The sequence below is a fragment of the Symphalangus syndactylus genome, chromosome 16 (genome assembly GCF_028878055.3).
Source record: "Symphalangus syndactylus isolate Jambi chromosome 16, NHGRI_mSymSyn1-v2.1_pri, whole genome shotgun sequence".
Lineage (NCBI taxonomy): Eukaryota > Metazoa > Chordata > Mammalia > Primates > Hylobatidae > Symphalangus > Symphalangus syndactylus.
Genome location: NC_072438.2, coordinates 70,606,628 through 70,625,234, shown reverse-complemented (window position 1 = coordinate 70,625,234; position 18,607 = coordinate 70,606,628). Strand labels below are relative to the sequence as shown.

Here is an 18,607-nt window from a genome sequence, read left to right as displayed (position 1 = left end):
TGAAACAAAGTGTATATTCAAGGAAGACTTAAAAAGTAAACTGGAGGCTGTATAAAGCTTCAGGTAGAATAGAACCGTGACTCGTGAGCTTGGCTATATTCTGACACCAATTACCTTGATGCTTTTGACAATTCTTTCCCTTCTCTGAGACACAACTACCTCTTTGGTGAAAGAAGGAAGGAAGCTACATAAGGCACCCTCAAAGGTTCTTCTAGTAGAGCTGTTCAATTCTGACACTCTGGGGTACTAAGCAGGTGTAAGAGAGTGTCTTTTTTGTGAATTTCTCTACCAGATACTCTCTCATACTTGCTTAGTACCTCAAGGTACAAAGGTGGAGAAATTCCACCTGGTGGAAATTCTATCTCGTGGAGAAATTCACAAGGCAAAGATTGTAGGGCATTAATCAGAGAAGGTTCTTTAGAAGTAGAAAGTCTTGAGATCGGCCTAGAAGCACAACATGAAATGGGATGACAAACGTAATTGTGGTGTTGCATATGCCCTAATAAGGGGCCATGATATTTGTAAACCCCGCTCTTTTCCTATCCATCCCTTCTGTTTTCATGACTAAATATTTGCTATTCTCAATTCATTTGTAATTAACTCTGCCTCAATAGGGGAGTTATGAGAGAGAGGTGTTTAAGGTGGGTAGATGAGGAATAGTCTCAATAATTTCACAGAGCAAGGATGCCTACAGGAGCAAGTGTCCAGCCAAGTTCACTCACTGTCTTAGTAACTTTCTCCACCGTATTGATGTTCTAGTGATTTAAAAGGTATCAAATCACAAAGTGTTCCCTATCACTCAGAGTGTAATAGGAATTGGGCAATTATCCAGGTGACCGGATCAATGACAAACAAGATAACTCTAGATATTCACATTAAGACTAACTTATCTATATTGATACCTTCATCACTCAAATCAGCTACATGATATATTTCATCCCTTTTCTTGGTACTCAGTAGAGGATTTAGCCGGCAAGTTATCTAATTTAGAACAAAGCTGCAGTACCTTACTGAAGTTAACAATTTAAAGCAGTTGTGTGCCTTTGTGTACAGAAAACATTTTAGACTCAAAAGTTTCTTGTTGCTTACATGCTCTGCTAAGATGATAGAAGAAACTCCCAGGGAAGTTGCTATCTGGCATAGGGACTAAGTGAAGCCTGTAGAGAAGTCGCTTATCCCCTTGTCCTTTCATTCTGTTTGCAAAGCTCCAGTTCTGAGTCCCTCCTGCCCTTTTCAGGATCCACCTTCCCTTACTCCCTCATCATCTGTTTTCCCTTTGAGGTCCATTGTTTCCAAATCCTCAAGACATATAAATAACGTTAGGGATTCCTTTTTTTAATGGCCCCTCTGGCATTGTTTTTTTCTCTGAAGAAAGGAGACATTATATAATATTTAAGAAACTGTCTTGATTCCCAATCCTGATAAACTAATGCATAGTTTATTATCTCCTACACACTAAGAAGAATGTGGGAGTTGCAAGGAAATGACTTGGATCAGTTTACTTCTGAAAACTACCTGAAATTATTTGGGACAAGGCCAAGAGGACCAATTCAGATCATTCTTGGGGCTTAAGGGCAGGGAACACAGCTCAGCAAACTGCAGACACAACACCGTGTAGCCAAAAGAGGCTTTACTGAATTCATCATCTGACAATGTGTTGATAATTTTTTTCAGTTTTTCTTCACACATTATTATTGGCATCATCAAATATTTAAATCTGCCTTCCATATGCAGATGTGACGAGCTGTCTGGTAATATTCCAAACTAATGTATTATAACACTGCTAATACTGAAAATCATTACGTCTTTATTTTAATTATTTTCCTCTAGACTATTCAGAAGAGTTTTTTTTAAAAAATTCATTATAAATGTCTTATGAGCATCATCAATTAATGTGGCAAAGACGCTTTTATTGCCTTCTCATTAAGAATATGCAGAGACTCGAGTATTGACAAGTGAAAGGGTTTATACAAACAAAAAGAATGTACACTTTCTGGCAACAGAATACAGAAGAGATTTGAATGTCATGAAGATATTAAAAAAAAGAATACAGAGGAGATAAGAGACTTGAATAAGAATAGGTCATGTTTTAATAAAACAACCAAAAGAACAAAACAGATTCCTCAACCCAGGAGGACATGTGAGTCACAATACCTTTTAATCCACAGGTTGGCTCCTTGGTTTCTGGAACTTTCTGTCTCCTGTAAACGATGTGCGGGTGGTACCCTCCCTCAACCAGTGGATGCTTCTTCACGGGTTCAATGAAAAAGTCTCCATGTGGTAGTTGGAAAAATCCAGTCTGTAAATACATTCAGTAAGAAAGTTTATTTTAACCAATTCTATATACATACAAAAAACAAAGTGAAAAATTATATAGCTTATGAGTATCTCTGAAACTCCTAAGACCAGTGCTTTCAAAGTCTGCTGTTTGATCTCATAGAAGCGTTACATGCAAATAATTTAGTGAAATATCTTTATAGTCATCGTTATTAAATATTTGGGAGTCACAGATCCCTTTGTGACCTTATTGAAAAAAGTGCACATATACACATGTGTCCAAAATGTAGCCTACAATTCTTTAGGTTCACGGATTCCTCTAAAACTCATTGCTGGATATCTATGGATCCCAAATGAAGACCCAGTGCTTCCCAGTTGTTCTATTATGGAGTTGGGACCTATGTCCCACACTCCACTGACAACTTTTAGAACATTTACCTGCATGGGGGTAGCCCAGCCACATGTTCACACAACTGTGTGGCTGGAAGTGTTTAATGGCACTCTTCACTCAAGAAAACAAAGAAATATAATGCAAAGCCCTTGATCTGAGACTGTGTTTCAGGGGCCTATGGCAGAGAGCCCTCTGTCAGCTTCTAGGCAAGAGGGAATATTCTCACTTCACAGATATGAAAATCAGTGATATGCTACAGAACACTGGCCAATGAGTAACTCCTTTTAGAGGTCAGGTCTAGAAGTGCTATAACCTACAACTCGCTTGTCCTTTCAGGAAAATGTTTAGTGCCCATCTGAGGTGCTCAGAAAACTGCTTTGCCAATGATCTCCTAAGATGGGTTTAACTCTCAGGATCTCAACGCTAAGTCTAGGAAACAAAGGACCTGACCTAGACAGACTGCTTGGGGCATCACATTAAAGTGATCAGGAGCTCAGGCTCCAGAATTGAACTGGGTTCAAATTAAACAACTCCTCCATGCAATAGTGAGCAAGTGACTGGCTGAGTTTTTAATTTCTCAGCTGAAAAATAGGATAAATCAAGGGTTGCTATGAAGAGTAAATGAGTTAATGTATGCGAAGCTCTTAGAAGAGGGCCTGGCTCGTAGTCTCACCTACCATTAGGCTCTTTCTGGATCTCTGATTCTATGTCATTTTATTGTAATAGGGTCTCCAGAGTCGATATAGCAGTTCAGTAAATGTTGAGGTTGCAAAACTAAACTTGGAAACATGGGGGGCTTAGGGAAACTGTAAAAGGCTTTCAACGTTCAAGGTCCTTTCACTATTCATCACTAACTCAAGGCTTCCTGCTCTGCAGATGAGTCTGAAGACAAGCTGAGGAGCCCTCACAGTCAGGAGGCAAGAGGGGCTCCAGCAAAGAGGGATGCTGGTCTCCACCAGACAGCTCTAGACGTGGGAGTCTTTCCAAAATGTTTACTTCATTGTAGCCAGTAACGTAACAAGATCTTAACACAAACCTCACAATCGGCTTCCTATTTTGATTGCTGACCTTAGAACGTCTTTAATAATAAGCACGATAGAAAAAATAGAGCACTTTACTGGGAGTAATAAGAATAGCTGTGTGACCTTGAATGGGTCATGCAAACTTTTTTTTTTTTTTTTTTTTTTGAGACGGAGTCTCACTGTCGCCCAGGCTGGACTGCAGTGGCGCGATCTCGGCTCACTGTAGGCTCCGCCCCCTGGGGTTCACGCCATTCTCCTGCCTCAGCCTCCCGCGTAGCTGGGATTACAAGCGCCCACCACCTTGCCCAGCTAATTTTTTGTATTTTTAGTAGAGACGGGGTTTCACCGTGTTAGCCAGGATGGTCTCGATCACCTGACCTCGTGATCCGCCCGCCTCGGCCTCCCAAAGTGCTGGGATTACAGGCGTGAGCCACCGCGCCCGGCCTGGTCATGCAAACTTTTTGAGGCACAAAGTCCTCTTCTGTAAAAGGGGGCAACGCCTACTACTGAGAGGTGACAGTATGCTGGCAGTCCTCACAGCCCTCGCTCGCTCTCGGCGCCTCCTCTGCCCCGGCTCCCACTTTGGTGGCACTTGAGGAGCCCTTCAGCCCGCCGCTGCACTGTGGCAGCCCCTTTCCGGGCTGGCCAAGGCCGGAGCCAGTTCCCTCAGCTTGCGGGGAGGTGTGGAGGGAGAGGCGCGGGCGGAACCGGAGCTGCACGCACTGCTTGCCGGCCAGCGCGAATTCCGGGTGGGCGTGGCCTCGGCTGACCCCACACTCAGAGCCGCCAGCCGGCCCCACCGGCCCGGGGAAGTGAAGGGCTTAGCACCTGGGCCAGCAGCTGCTGTGCTCAATTTCTCGCCGGGCCTTAGCTGCCTTCCCGCGGAGCAGGGCTCAGGACCTGCAGCCTGCCATGCCTGAGCCTCCCCCCGCTTCGTGGGCTCCTGTGCGGCCGGAGCCTCCCCAAGAGCGCCGCCCCCTGCTCCACAGCGCCCAGAACGGTCGACCACCCAAGGGCTGAGGAGTGCAGGTGCACGGTGCGGCACTGGCAGGCAGCTCCACCTGCAGCCCTGTGCGGGATCCACTGGGTGAAGCCAGCTGGGCTCCTGAGTCTGGTGGGGACGCGGAGAACCTTTATGTCTAGCTCAGGGATTGTAAATACACCAATCGGCACTCTGTATCTAGCTTAAGGTTTGTAAACACACCAATCAGCACCCTGTGTCTAGCTCAGGGTTTGTGAATGCATCAATGGACACTCTGTAGCTACTCTGGTGGGGACGTGGAGAATCTTTATGTCTAGCTCAGGGGTTGTAAATACACCAATCAGCACTCTGTATCTAGCTCAAGGTTTGTAAACACACCAGTTAGCACCCTGTGTCTAGCTCAGGGTTTGTGAATGCACCAATGGACACTCTGTATCTAGCTACTCTGGTGGGGACTTGGAGAACTTTTCTGTCCACAATCTGTATCTAGCTAATCTGGTGGGGACGTGGACAACCTTTGTGTCTAGCTCAGGGATTGTAAACGCACCAATCAGCGCCCTGTCAAAACAGACCACTCGGCTCTACCAATCAGCAGGATGTGGTGGGGCCAGATAAGAGAATAAAAGCAGGCTGCCCAAGTCAGCAGTGGCAACCCGCTGGGGTCCCCTTCCACAGGGTGGAAGCTTTGTTCTTGTGCTCTTTGCAATAAATCCTGCTGCTGCTCACTCTTTGGGTCCACACTGCCTTTATGAGCTGTAACACTCACCGCTAAGGTCTGCAGCTTCACTCCTGAAGCCAGCGAGACCACGAACCCACTGGGAGGAACGAACAACTCCAGACACGCTACCTTAAGAGTTGTAACACTCACCGCGAAGGTCTGCAGCTTCACTCCCGAGCCAGCGAGACCACGAACCCACCAGAAGGAAGAAACTCCGAACACATCCGAACGTCAGAAGGAACAAACTCCAGACGCGCCACCTTAAGAGCTGTAACGCTCACCGCGAGGGTCCACAGCTTCATTATTGAAGTCAATGAGACCAAGAACCCACCAATTCCGGACACACTACCTCATAGGGCTGTTAGGGGAATCAAATGAGGTGAAGCTTGTAAAAGTGCCATGCAAACTGCTTTATAAATGCAGAGGGGTAATACTTCAACTACCAACTCCAATAGTTACATCTGACATAATTTGCTTCTATGCTGACATTGCTTAGAAAACATGACATTTTTTTCAGTATTTGTCTCTGAGGACAATCTCTGGAACAGGAAGGAAGAATGGACAAGGCCCAAAGACAGTTGTCAAATAACTGCCATAAAATAGTGGGAAACAGACTCTGTGCAGTACTGAGATTTGGTTCCATTTCTCCTCTGAGTCAGAGACCAGGCACAAGAGCAGAATGTGAGCCTGTTGTCAGAAAACTCATTTGTTCCATGGAAATAAAGCAGAAGTCTGGAGTGCTCAAGGATGACTGGACCTAGGGGCCCTAAGTGCACCTGCTATCAGCCCAATACTGATGTTCTTGAAGCAGAAAAACTACAAAAGACACCACCAAGATGAAGGAGTTATTGGTATTTCTTCAGCCTCAAGTTTTGGACCCAAGTGGTACAGAAGAAACAGATGGGACTCCACTTGAGGACATAATAACATTTTATGGGCAACATGAATGAGAATGCCTGAGAAACCAGCATCTTCCTAAAGGCTTACTCCATTTGTATTCCTCCACAAGGCGGTCTTGCCAGGGTGCACGCAGAAATCACCTATTCAACCTCAATATTTCTCAGAAGCTACTTGGAAACCTGTGAGTTCTGCTGACTCATCCGCTAGAGGAGAAGCCAGAGATCTGCTGACATGCAAGTAGGCTGCTGGTCCCAGGATCTCGTGTGTTTGTCACGGAGAAAGAAATAGGTAGGAGAGGGGATGAAGCGGCTGTAGGGAGAGTGAGGTGGGGAATTTCTCAGCTGAACTCTGCACCTCTTCTCTCTCCCAACATATAAACACAGAGCTTTGTACATCTAGTACCCACGTGGGCCCAGTTTATTGATCTCTTCTCATCTAACTGGAGCCAGGGTCATGCTGGAAAAAAAATCACCCGTGGTTTGCTTTCCAAAGAAAGGGCTGGCCCCATACTTTTCCTGAAGCAAATTGCCCAAGAGAACCACCTTCTTCTGTTACCAGGTCTGTACCTTATCCAAAGAAAATAGTTTCCATTCCAGTCTTCTTTGCAACCTGCTCACTTCTCTTACATCTTTAAAGGAGAATGGAAATGGAATTGAGGAAAAAGTATCCAGTTTAGTGAGGACTTGCACTGGGCATTCAGAAGAACCTGGGCAGGATGAGCCCTAGGCTAAAGCTCAAAGATAAACATGCCCCTTCACCTCCTGTGTCATCTGTTCTTCTCCCACCCAGTATCCAGGAGTCTCTGCATACTGCTAACACTCTTTTGGAAATAAACTCACCTACTTGTTTTAACTAAGTTAAAAACATCTGGCTGGGCACGGTGGCTCACTCCTGTAATCCCAGCACTTTGGGAGGCCAAGGTGGGTGGATCACCCAAGGTCAGGAGTTCGAGACCAGCCTGGCCAACATGGTGAAACAGCATGGTGAAAACCTGTCTCTACTAAAACTACAAAAATTAGCCAGGTGTGGTGGCACGCGCCTGTAATCCCAGCTACTTGGGAGACTGAGGCAGGAGAATTGCTTAAGCCTGGGAGGTGGAGGTTGCAGTGAGCTGAGATTGCACCATTGCACTCCAGCCTGGGAGACAAGAGGGAACAAAACTCTGTCTCAAATAAATAAATAAGTAAATAAATAAATAAATAAATATCTGTGACTGCTTCCCAAGTCTACTAAAAACTGTTTTAAATAAACTTCATTTTGAAGCTTTATAAACATATGGAGAGATGTGCAAAATCCTAGTTGTAAATCCTCATAAATCTTTTATAAAAGGAATACCTAGATACAGAAATAGAACATTACCAGCAGCTGAGAGACTCCCTGCTCCTTCTCCAGATCAATAACATCCCTCAAGGGTAACAATGATCCTGATTTCCAACACTAAAATGTTAGTTTTGAGCCTATTTTGAATTCTTTGGAGGAAAAATTATTTGATATACACACAAACACAAAAAGGCTACTTGTTCATTTCAAGAGTTAGGGGCTGACCAATAAAAAAGATTTTGTTACAGTGGGTGAATTTCCCCTGGCTTATTAAATCAGACTCTTCACATTGCTTTAGGAGAAATATGGCAAGCCCAGATGGTGGGTATAAGACCAAAGGCTGAGATGCATTGGTGTGAGCCAGCTGGTATTTGACCTCCACTGCTCTTTGATGAGGAAGGATGGGGAAGGATTGTTGCACTCTTCAGAACAGTCCCAGAGTGAGAAGAGTTGCCTGTAATCTCTCCTCCCTCCCCTCAACTTGCATCAACATATTAGTCATCTTGATGTATGTGATATTTTACTTCAATTAGTGACAGTGATCTGGGGTTAGTGGGAAGCTGACAGCATCTTATATGGAATTTGTGAATAGAATGTTTTAGACTCATAGAGACTACAGACCTTGAAGAGTCACCCACCCCATGCTGTTGTGCCTTCTGGAGTATCACAGGTAAGGCCTGAAGGGTAAGAGCCAATAATAGTGTAAAAGACACATGAAGGCGCCCCCTGGACTTCTGCGATGGAACTGTGCTTCCGAAACCATCACAGATGTTACCAGATGAATTTGTTTATTCCTGTAGTGACAAAGACAACACAACACATTCTGAAACCAAGAACAGAAAAAAAAATTGGGGATAAAGAGGCACCCAAGGTACCCAATTATAGTATATGAAGCACTGGAAAAGACATCACCTGTTCCCCATCATATAGACAGGAAAAAGGATAAAATAGCACCCCAAAATTCCTCTTACAAAGTATCAATCTATATCTATCATAGGGTCAGCCTTGTGCTGAGAGGGCTAAGAAAGGTACTGACCCTGCCCTCAAGGTTTGTATACAATCCAGCCAGGAAGACAATGCTGATGTTCATTAACAAGTAGGGCAGGGAACAGCAAAGCCCGGGGTAATTTTATGCTGAAAAGGACTTAGTGTTCACACAACTCAAGAGGCAAACCCATGGCCTCCGGTGGCACTGGGCCTAGAGCCCAGACCTGAAGTCCTGTGTCACAGAGCCCTTCCCCACAGAATGCAGCCCTCACTGGAGCGGCACTTCCATGGGTGCTATGGATTCCAGCACTGTGTTTCGGAGGCCGGTGAGAGTGGCTGCTTTTAGACAGTGAAGTCAAGATTGAACTTCTACAGACTCCAGAACACTTGGCACAGTCCTAAAGCCATGAGAGGCTCTCCAAATTATTATTTCTTGTTGCTGGTTTGCAAGAGACAGTCTTTTTCTCATGTGATACACAGCCAAAATAGTAAGTCAGCAGAAAGTATAAGTTAAGAGATTATAGAAGCCTCAGAATAAAGAGAGGTGGGAGTAGGATCACTGGGAAGATTTCACCCAGCACACCCTACCCTCTGCTGTGATGCCTATGTGGCCTCCATTAAGCCAATGAAGAGAGTGACCAGTGATGTCATCAATTCATGAAGATTTTGCATATGAGTCTGGGCAGCCCTAGTAACTCATGTGGTTTCAGGAAATATGGACTGAAGCCAGGAAGACATTGGTGTATCCGCCTGATAGTTACCATGTGCCAAGCAGGTATTAGGGATACAGCAACACAATAGAGCTGGTCCCTCTGCCCTAAAACAGCGCTGTCCAACAGAACCTCCTGTAGTGATGAAGACATTCTCTATCTGCACTGTTCATTTTGGGAGCCATTAACCCCATGTGGCTGTTGAGCACTTGAGATATAACCCATGCAATAGAGAAGCTGAATTTTTAATTTTATTTAAATTTAATTAGCTTAAATTTAAGCAGCCACAGGCAGTTAATGGCTCCAATATTGGACAGCTTATTTGTAAAGATTGGCCAAGTAAGGAAAGAGAGGGATTCATAATCATAAGTATATTCACCTATAGTGATGAGAGCTGTCATCAGGGCCAATTTAAGCACTTGCCTTAAAAGAAAATAAACTGCAAAAATGTGACCTACTTCACTATAATGGTTTGGTTTTCATAAGCAAATACATCAGGAGCCAGATTGGGAACACCCGTGCACTGCACACAGGCTTCAGAGAATCAATAGAAACACCTGGATATAAAAAATGCAACATTCACCAAAATTAAAATGAATCATTGGGAATAAATGTAACAGGATAAGGGCTATGTGAGGCCGCTGCCACTGTCCTGAGGACAGAATGGAATGGGAACAGATGTTCGTTCTAGCAGGAACTGGGGACGGGGGCTGTGATCATGCAGAATTGGGAGCTGGGTTCCACTTCTAGAGGGAGTTGTACCCTGAGAGCCCTGAAATATCAACCTACATGTCCCTCATCCCTCTCAGATGCTTTTTGAAGAAGCCTAATACAACCCTAACATACACAAGACCACATCCACTGGCTAGCAGCTCAAGAATCCAAGTGGTGGGAAAAAATAATCCCTTTGTTGGAAAATGGACAAAATGGGTTCTAAAAGAATATAGGATCAAAAACGTATGATATGGTTGAGTAGAAATGGCATGAGCTGTGTGATCTTGGTCCCATTGCTTAACACATTGAGCCCCAGTTGTCTCATCTGTAAGATGGGGCAAAATCAGTTTTAACTTGCAGAGTTATGACTATAAGAGACACTATATGTAAAATGCCTAGCAGAGGTCTTGGCATATGGTAGGTGCTCAATAAATGCACAGTTGCTCATTTCATCACAGCATCGTCTACCGCAAACACAGTATAAAGTGGTGCTTTAAAAGCAGGTACTCTAGAGTCCATCTGCTTGACTCATCTCTTTGCTGCAAGTAACTGAAGCCTAGGCCTGAGTTTCCTCATCTGATAAATATGAATACTGATAGTAACTTATTAACTCATTAAAGGATGTCATGTGTATTAAATGAGTCAGTGTAAAGTGCTAGGATGAGTATCCATACATAGTAAGTGCCCGATAAGTGTATTGGGCTATTAGCTATTATGCTAATATGCTACTATGATATTAGCTACTATGATAGTCTAAGGGATGCCTGGGCCACAAGTTAAGGGTTTCTGTAGGAATGGACAGAGGCATTTTTTAAAAGCTATCCCCTGTCATACTGCTGAAACTCAAATAGGCAGAGAGGTGCTGCCCACCCAGACAGATGGGAGGAATGTCAGGGTGGCAGTGATCCTGAGCCATCGCTAGGCTGCAAGAAGGGGCCACACTCTGACATTCAGCCTCTTGGCATAACGAACAAAAAGCAGGACTCCCTCAGCAGAAGTATGAAGTGAAGTTGATGGCAGGCAGGCAATGGAGTAAGTTGTTCTCAGAAAAACAATGGCAGTGGGATTGTCTGAGGGCTGGAGAGAGAGGATGTGGATTTGCGCAAGGGGGTAAAGGGCTCCCACAAAAGTAAAAGTAAAATTTCCAGATGTCAGTGTCACTAAAATTCTGAGCAGAAGGAGGAAGGTGTGAACCGATGGACAGGGTAGGCAGTATCTGATGGCAGAAGGGTAGAGAGAAGGAAGCAAGACGGAATTGCTCATTAGTAGTTGTCATGGGGGTTTGTCAGACTCAGGTGATACAGCCAGGAGGTGGGACACACTCCGACATGCCCAACTTACAGTCCAGATTCAGATACTGGTGGGATAAGGAGAAGGCACTATATATGTCAGTTCCAACTCTCTCTTTCCTCATGGCCACAGAAGTAACTTTCTCACACCTGCAAACTTTGTGGGTCTCACCAATTGGTTCTTAGGGCATCTCTTGGGCAGAATCAAGCAAATTCCCAAATGGAGATTTCTTCAAAGGAATTAGAGCTGAAACCTTCAACAGACTTCATTTCCAAGTCTCTAAATCAACCATGGATGCCAGGTCCTGGCCTCCTGTATTTCCTGCTGGAAGCAGATTCTATAGCATGATCTATTTTTCTCCAGTAAAAGAAGCCAGACTTCAAAGACAGGCTAAGTTCAGCACTCAATTCCAGCATTAACAAGCAGTGTAGCTTTGCACAAGTAATTTTGTTTCTCTGAGCCTTAGTTTCCTCATCTGTAAAATGACCATGATAAAATGGTTTTTGCTGACAAGAACTAAATAAGGTAATTCATGAAAATGACCCCAGACAGTGCCAACCTTCAGTCAATCTGCTGTCTCTATGGATGTCATGTTGATGGACAGCATCTCAACTCTTCCGTGACTAAATCAGTCATTTCCTTATCCTGAAGTATGGTTAACATAGTTGTTTATTTCTGGAAATACTCAGTTTTTGGTTTTAGAAGAAAACCCTCTCCTTACATAAGACTAGAAAAGTTGCCTTTTAGTTAATTATCTTTCTTTCTCACTTGATAGCACTTGGAACTGAGTGCATTTATTTGGTTTTAATTCCCAAGAGCTGCTCCCACAGATTCACAAACTATTGTTCCTACAGAAAGAAGAGTAAGTCATTGATAGACAGCCATTCAGTCCAATAAAGTGGATTTTTAGAAATAAAAAAATGCAACCACCAAAGATAATAAGGCATCAGGTGACCCACTAGTCCAAGGGTTCTCCAATTTTAATGTGCAAAAGAATCATATGGAGAGCTTGTTAAAAATGCATATGCCCAGGAGCCCTGCACAGAGATTCAGTAAATCTAGTCTGAGACCCAGGAATCTGCACTGTAGCAAGGTTTCTGTTATAGATAATCCACGTACCACCCTTTGGAAAGCACTGCATTCTTCCATCATGTGATGCTTAATTGTTTTCACCTCCCACCCCCAACCCCCTACTGGCATAGCATTAAGGATATAAAGAAGTACTAGTAATGGCCCCAATTAACACTTAGTTAACCTTCATCATCAAAAGAAGTTCTAACTATGACAACTGTTGATTGCAGTTTGTAAAGACGATTCCCCTGAATACAAGGTTCACAATGTCTATAATAGCTTGGCAGACTAGGATGATAAAAAGATGCCAAAAAAAAAAAAAAAAGATTTGAAAAACATTCCAGTAGGCAGATACTGTAGCTGAATAAATGTTTTGCATTTGAAATGTAAAATAAATGTGAAATTATTTCATGTCAAGAAGAAAATGGGCATTCTGAAAGAAGCTGGCCTGACAGACATGCTGAAGAACTCGACAGGGCTTCTTGAAAATTAGGAAAGGAATTTTCATTACATCTCAAACCATACATTTCTGGATAAGCCAATGAAATCAAGAAGCATCAACTAAGACACACTGGAGCATCCAAAAAGCTCATCAGAACTTCTCTCTAACACTGTTCTCAGGGACAAGGGTGGGAACCCCATAAATGACATCACCTGAAAATACAGTTCTTTGAAGCCCTGAGCAAAAAGAGGAATGCCAGAGTCTTCTGCTCATTTTTTACCACTTATCTTGCACCCAACAATCTTCTATCAGAAAAGTTTTCTGCTTCTCATAATTTTCTGTCTTTGCTGTGTGTGTGTGTGTGTGCACACGTGCTTCTAAGCAGCAATCCACAAACCCACATTTGCCATGTCTCACCGAAAAATAAAACGTCCAACTAAAAGGAAGAGGAAAAATTGCTAGCACATTGGGAGCCCAGGAAACATGTTATTAGGGAGAACAATGGGAGAGAACCTGCTTCCAGTAGTGAACGCACTTTCCCCGTGGGAAGCAAAAAGCCATTATGGCGGATTTAGCTTTGACACAGCACTGCTTTTTGTTGATACCCCAGTAGATCACCATTTTCAAACCAGAAACCATCCTTCACTGGAAGGGCATAAAGCCTTTCCGCGGCTGGGAAGAACATGGCCCTGGGCCGCCTTCTCCCACCCTGATGGGCAAGGATCCCTGATGAGGGAGTGCTCCCACCCTGGAAGGCGGGGCAGCCAGGCAAGGCCGTTGCCGTGGCCACGCAGTGACCCATCCTCCTTACTGTGAAGGCCTCACAAAGCATTCCAGGGATGTTTCATAATGATCTGTGGCAGAGGGGAATGCCATCTCTGATGGCTTAGTGATGGACATAGGCTAACCAGGAGGAATTTGGTAGTGTTGATTTCACCAAGAGTCACAGCAGAGAAAGGGTAGCAAAATGAAGAGGAGGTCGAGTGAGATGTTAGAGACATAAATGAGGACATTAATGAATATTTATATCTGCATCATGTCTCTAAAACAAAAAGACAAAGAAAGATTTGCTTTCCCACAGGGTCTTTCTTTACAGAATATGCCCACACCTGCTGTCTCCATTTTCTATGGCCCACTAATGTCATAATTATAGCAGAATAAATTCATTTTAGTTATATGTAATCCCCCACTACCCTGTAAGGAGAATAGGTCTGAGTAACTGTAGTATTTTTTGGCTGGGGGCAATAAAAATCTTCCTACTTAGTCTAATAGGCTTTCACATCCTTGAAGACAACATTAAAGTCGTGGTGGAGGGGAGCTGAGAAAGTCCGAAATAATCATGTTTAAGAAACAAGGGGGCCGGGCATGGTGGCTCACGCCTATAATCCCAGCACTTTGGGAGGCACAGGAGGGTGGATCACCTGAGGTCACGAGTTTGAGACCAGCCTGACCAATACGGTGAAACCCCATTTCTACTAAAAATACAAAATTAGTCAGGTGTCGTGGCATGTGCCTGTAGTCCCAGCTACTCAGGAGGCTGAGACAGGGCAGTCGCTTGAACCCGGGAAACGGAGGTTGCAGTGAGCCAAGATCGTGCCACTGCACTCCAGCCTGGATGACAGAGTGAGTGCGATGCCGTCTCAAAAAAATAATAAAAAATAAAAATAAAAAAATAAAAGAGGCTGGGCGCAGTGGCTCATGCCTGTAATCCCAGCATTTTGGGAGGCCGAGGCGGGTGGATCACGAGGTCAGGAGATTGAGACCATCCTGGCTAACACGGTGAAACCCCGTCTCTACTAAAAATACAAAAAAATTAGCTGAGTGTGGTGGTGGGTGCCTGTAGTCCCAGCTACTCGGGAGGCTGAGGCAAGAGAATGGTGTGAACCCGGGAGGCGGGGGTTGCAGTGAGCCGAGATCGTGCCACTGCACTCCATCCAGCCTGGGCAGCAGAGCGAGAGTCCATCTCAAAAATAAATAAATAAATAAATAAATAAATAAATAAATGAAAGAAAGAAGAAAAAAGTTAGGAGGCCTGGAAATAACCCATGTACAGAGAAAGGGGTGACCTGGAGATGACAAGGCCAGAAGGGAAAAGATCCATGGAGGGAGATACAGCAGCTGGCGGCCAAAGTGAAAGATTTGCAGGAAGAAAATGGGGATTCTTCCCTGGAGCATGATAGGAAATGTACAACATAATCTCCTTCACCATTTTTACCTATGACATCTTCAGTAAACTATTCATTGTTCTCCGGTACTTCAGAGTGACTAGCAGTGCTGTGTTCTCCTTCCAGGATGGCACAGGGAGAAAAGAGAGGACAGGAGCTGAAGCAATACACACCAGGAACCTCTTTTTCTCTTTAAGTAGGAGGTAAGATCATCTGCTTAAGGCAAGTAGATGGGCATTTGGGAAACTGCTCTGAGAATGGGAGAAGGAGCTGACCTTTTATGCAGCCAGGTTGAAGGCTTAGCTGAGATTGTGAAAAGCAAGTCAAGGGAAATGACAAAGGAGGCAAATGCAGAGGAAGTGGTGGTCAGAAAGGGGACTGTTTAAGTTTAAGCACTCAGAATTTGTAAAGCAAGCCTGGTGTGGTAGACTGAATATAGTCCCCCAAAGCTGTCCACGTCCTCATCCCTGGAACCTGCCAATATCTTACTTTACTTGGCAGAAGGGAGTTTGCAGATGTGATTACATTAAAAATCTTGAGACGGGGAAACTGTCCTGCACCATTAGGGTTGATCTATGTAGTCAGAAGCGCCCTTATAAGAGGAAGGCAAGAGGAGCTGCACAAATAGGAGATGAAGTGACAGGGGCAAGAGGCTGGAGTGATGTGATGAAGGAGCCAGCAGCCAAGGTGACCTCTAGAAAATGAAAAAGGCAAGAAAACAGATTCTCCCCTGGACCCTCCAAAATGAAGGTAGCCATGGCAACATTTGGTTTTTGACTTCTGACCCCCAGGATTGGAAGAGAATAAATGTGTGTTGTTTTATGTCACTTTGTGGTGATTTGTGAAAGCAGCCCTAGGAAACTAATACACCCTAGGGAGTGGTCATGGAAATGGATCACCAAAATAGACCCATTCAGGGAAGTCCAGGAGGCCAAAGGTCCATGACATTAGGGCACTGGCCATGACTCACAGTATAAAGTACATTTCATGTCACAACCAGTTCACATGTAAACAAATGTTGCAGGAAACAATGCTTCCACCTTTTCCTATGTGGGAGGCATTCTGATATATTCCATTCTGTGTCACTCTATTTCATTTATTTTAAATTCTGGTTCCAGATTCAAAACTATTGATATGAAATGGAGAGCCTGGGCTTTAGATTTAATGTGGATCTGAGTTCTTACACTGATTCTGTGTGACCTTGGTCAAATGGATTGATGGTTGAGTCTCAGACTTTTCATAGGAGAAACAGGGAATGCATACTTGTTACAGTTGTTAAGAACAAAAGAAATATCCTGAGGAAGCACCTACAGGGCTATAGTGCCTGGCACATAGCATTCATTAAGAAACAATACTGGCTTCTTCTACAAAACCAGATAATCCTAGCACTGTAAGACTCTGCAAGGGCTCTGTTTTCAGCTGATACTGGAACTGCCTCCTCAAACACACTCGTCTACACATACAAATGCATTTCCAGCGAGGAGAGACTATTTCTCAAGTCATCTATGATTGCTAACCTACTTTAATTATTAGAAATCTCTTCCCTTTATGACATGATGAAAAATCTGAGTCCTTATAATTTCTGTTCATCATCTTAGTTCTGCCTTCTGGAACTATACCTGAATATGTCTAATATCTTTTATACATAATATATCCTTAGGTTGGATGACATTTATCATGTGCCACTAAAATTTCTCTTCTCACGTTAAATGCTTCCATTCCTTTCGATCATTTGACATTTCCCATTGTGCTAATTCTTCAGCAGTCTGGTCATTCTCCCTGAAACATACTGTAGCTTGTCAATATTCCTCTTGAAATGACACCAGAACTGAACATTGAGAGTCCAGCACTCCAATGCCATCAGCTTTGGAAAAATAAAATAGTTGAAAAAGAATAGCTTTTTTCCTTTACAAGAATTAAATTCTTCAGGGAAGAGATTAGTAAGGCAAAACTTTAGTCTAACTTACCTCTTTTGCTAGGACTTAACCAAAAGATCTACTTTCTCCATGGTAGATGGGGTGGGGTCCGGGAAATGAGCTTTAAAATTGGGAAAAATATATAGTGACAACATTGAAGACAGAATGGCTGTTTCCTAAAGTTTGATGATTTTTTTTTCTTAAACAAGGCCCAAATTGACCAGGCATCTTCATTAGAGTTCAACTCCCGCCCCCACTTGCACCCCCGATTCTTACCATTCTCTCAGCATCCAAGATGCCTACAAACAGTTTAAAGCAGCTCTATTCCGCATATGAACATAACACAACAAAACCAACCCACTACAAACAGTCCCAGTCTCTCTGCAAGCTAGGCAGGGAGTCCTGGGTGTTAAATTACAGGGGAAAGGTTGATTTAAAGTATATATGTGAATGATCTTTTTTCTTTTCCCAATGTTTTATTTTGCAAAATTTTTAAAGTACAGAAAATTTAAAAATAGACACACATACGCCCACCCTTAGATTCAACAAGTATTTTGCCACCTTTGATTTCTAACATATATGCTCAACCATTTGAAGGTAACTTGCAGACATCATGACAATTTAGCCCTAAATACTACATCAGGCAAGTCTTAAGGAGCAGACATTCCCCTGTATAACCACAGTTCTGTACTTCCCCTGAGAGAATTAGTAAATATGCCACAATTAAAATAACCTTATTTTCATTCCGTGTTTGAATTTCTCAAATTGTCCCCAAAACATCTTAGTTTTGCATTGGTTCTGTCTTTGTTTGTAATCCAAAATCTAATCAAGTTTAACATTTTGCATCTGGATATAATTTTTTAAAAATAATTTCATACTTACTTCAAGCATATTAAAAAGCAGAATATTTCTTAAAAGTAAAATGTATCCTCCATTTTTCAGTAAACTTAACCCTGATCAAGGCAATGTTCTTGGAGATGAACTTGCTAGAAGCAAATGACAGCCTGTCTGACACTTAAATCATGACCCCCAAATTGCTAATGAAGAGCATTCTTAAGCAGAGCACAAAGGTATAACCAATAAACTCTGACCACAGAAAAAAAATAAAGATAATGGCTCTTGCCTCTTTTATGCTTTTTTCTATAATTTCTAAATTTTTTATAAACAAAAAAGTTATTTAACAATTTGCCAGTGGTTATCTCTATGTGACACTCTTAATTTCATAAGATTAAAGTACAATACTTTGAATCTCTTTCAGATGATGTGATTAAGTGCTCACTGTCTTGAGTATCCTTGATTTAAATTTAGATATAACAGGAAACACCACTTTTTTTTAGCCATAGGTCATTACAATCAGGTAAATCTTCAGTTGTTCTGTCTATACTTCTTAAGTCTGTAAGTCCTAAGTCTACATCTGAAGATATCTACAAACGTCTTCCTGTACAGAAGATTTCCAAATAGTTTAATCTTCCCTCCAGGAGGTAGAACTTAACTGCCCCCTGTGTTTAGTGACTTGGTTTCAAAGAGCAGAGTATTAAAAGAGAAGGAAAAAAGTTACTTTACAATGAGGAAACGTGGCAGGCACTACTTCAACCACGCGATCAAGGTTAGCATCAGGTCTTACTGATACATGTGCCCTTGATATGGCATGACCAGAGTGGCATTTTATCTCTGTGTTCTTCTCCAAAACCCATAACCCCAG

At 43.1% G+C, this 18,607-nt stretch overlaps 1 protein-coding gene across 3 annotated transcripts in view; it reads right to left on the bottom strand.

Moving 5' to 3' along the window:
- ADAMTS12 (ADAM metallopeptidase with thrombospondin type 1 motif 12) overlaps window positions 1-18,607 on the bottom strand; it is a 367,651-nt gene that overhangs the window by 216,495 nt on the left and 132,549 nt on the right. For all 3 annotated transcript variants that reach the window (XM_063619890.1, XM_055246206.1, XM_055246207.1), the window contains exon 3: window positions 2,155-2,299. In XM_063619890.1, coding sequence (XP_063475960.1) covers window positions 2,155-2,299 — 145 coding nt within the window. The remainder of the gene's footprint in view (window positions 1-2,154; window positions 2,300-18,607) is intronic.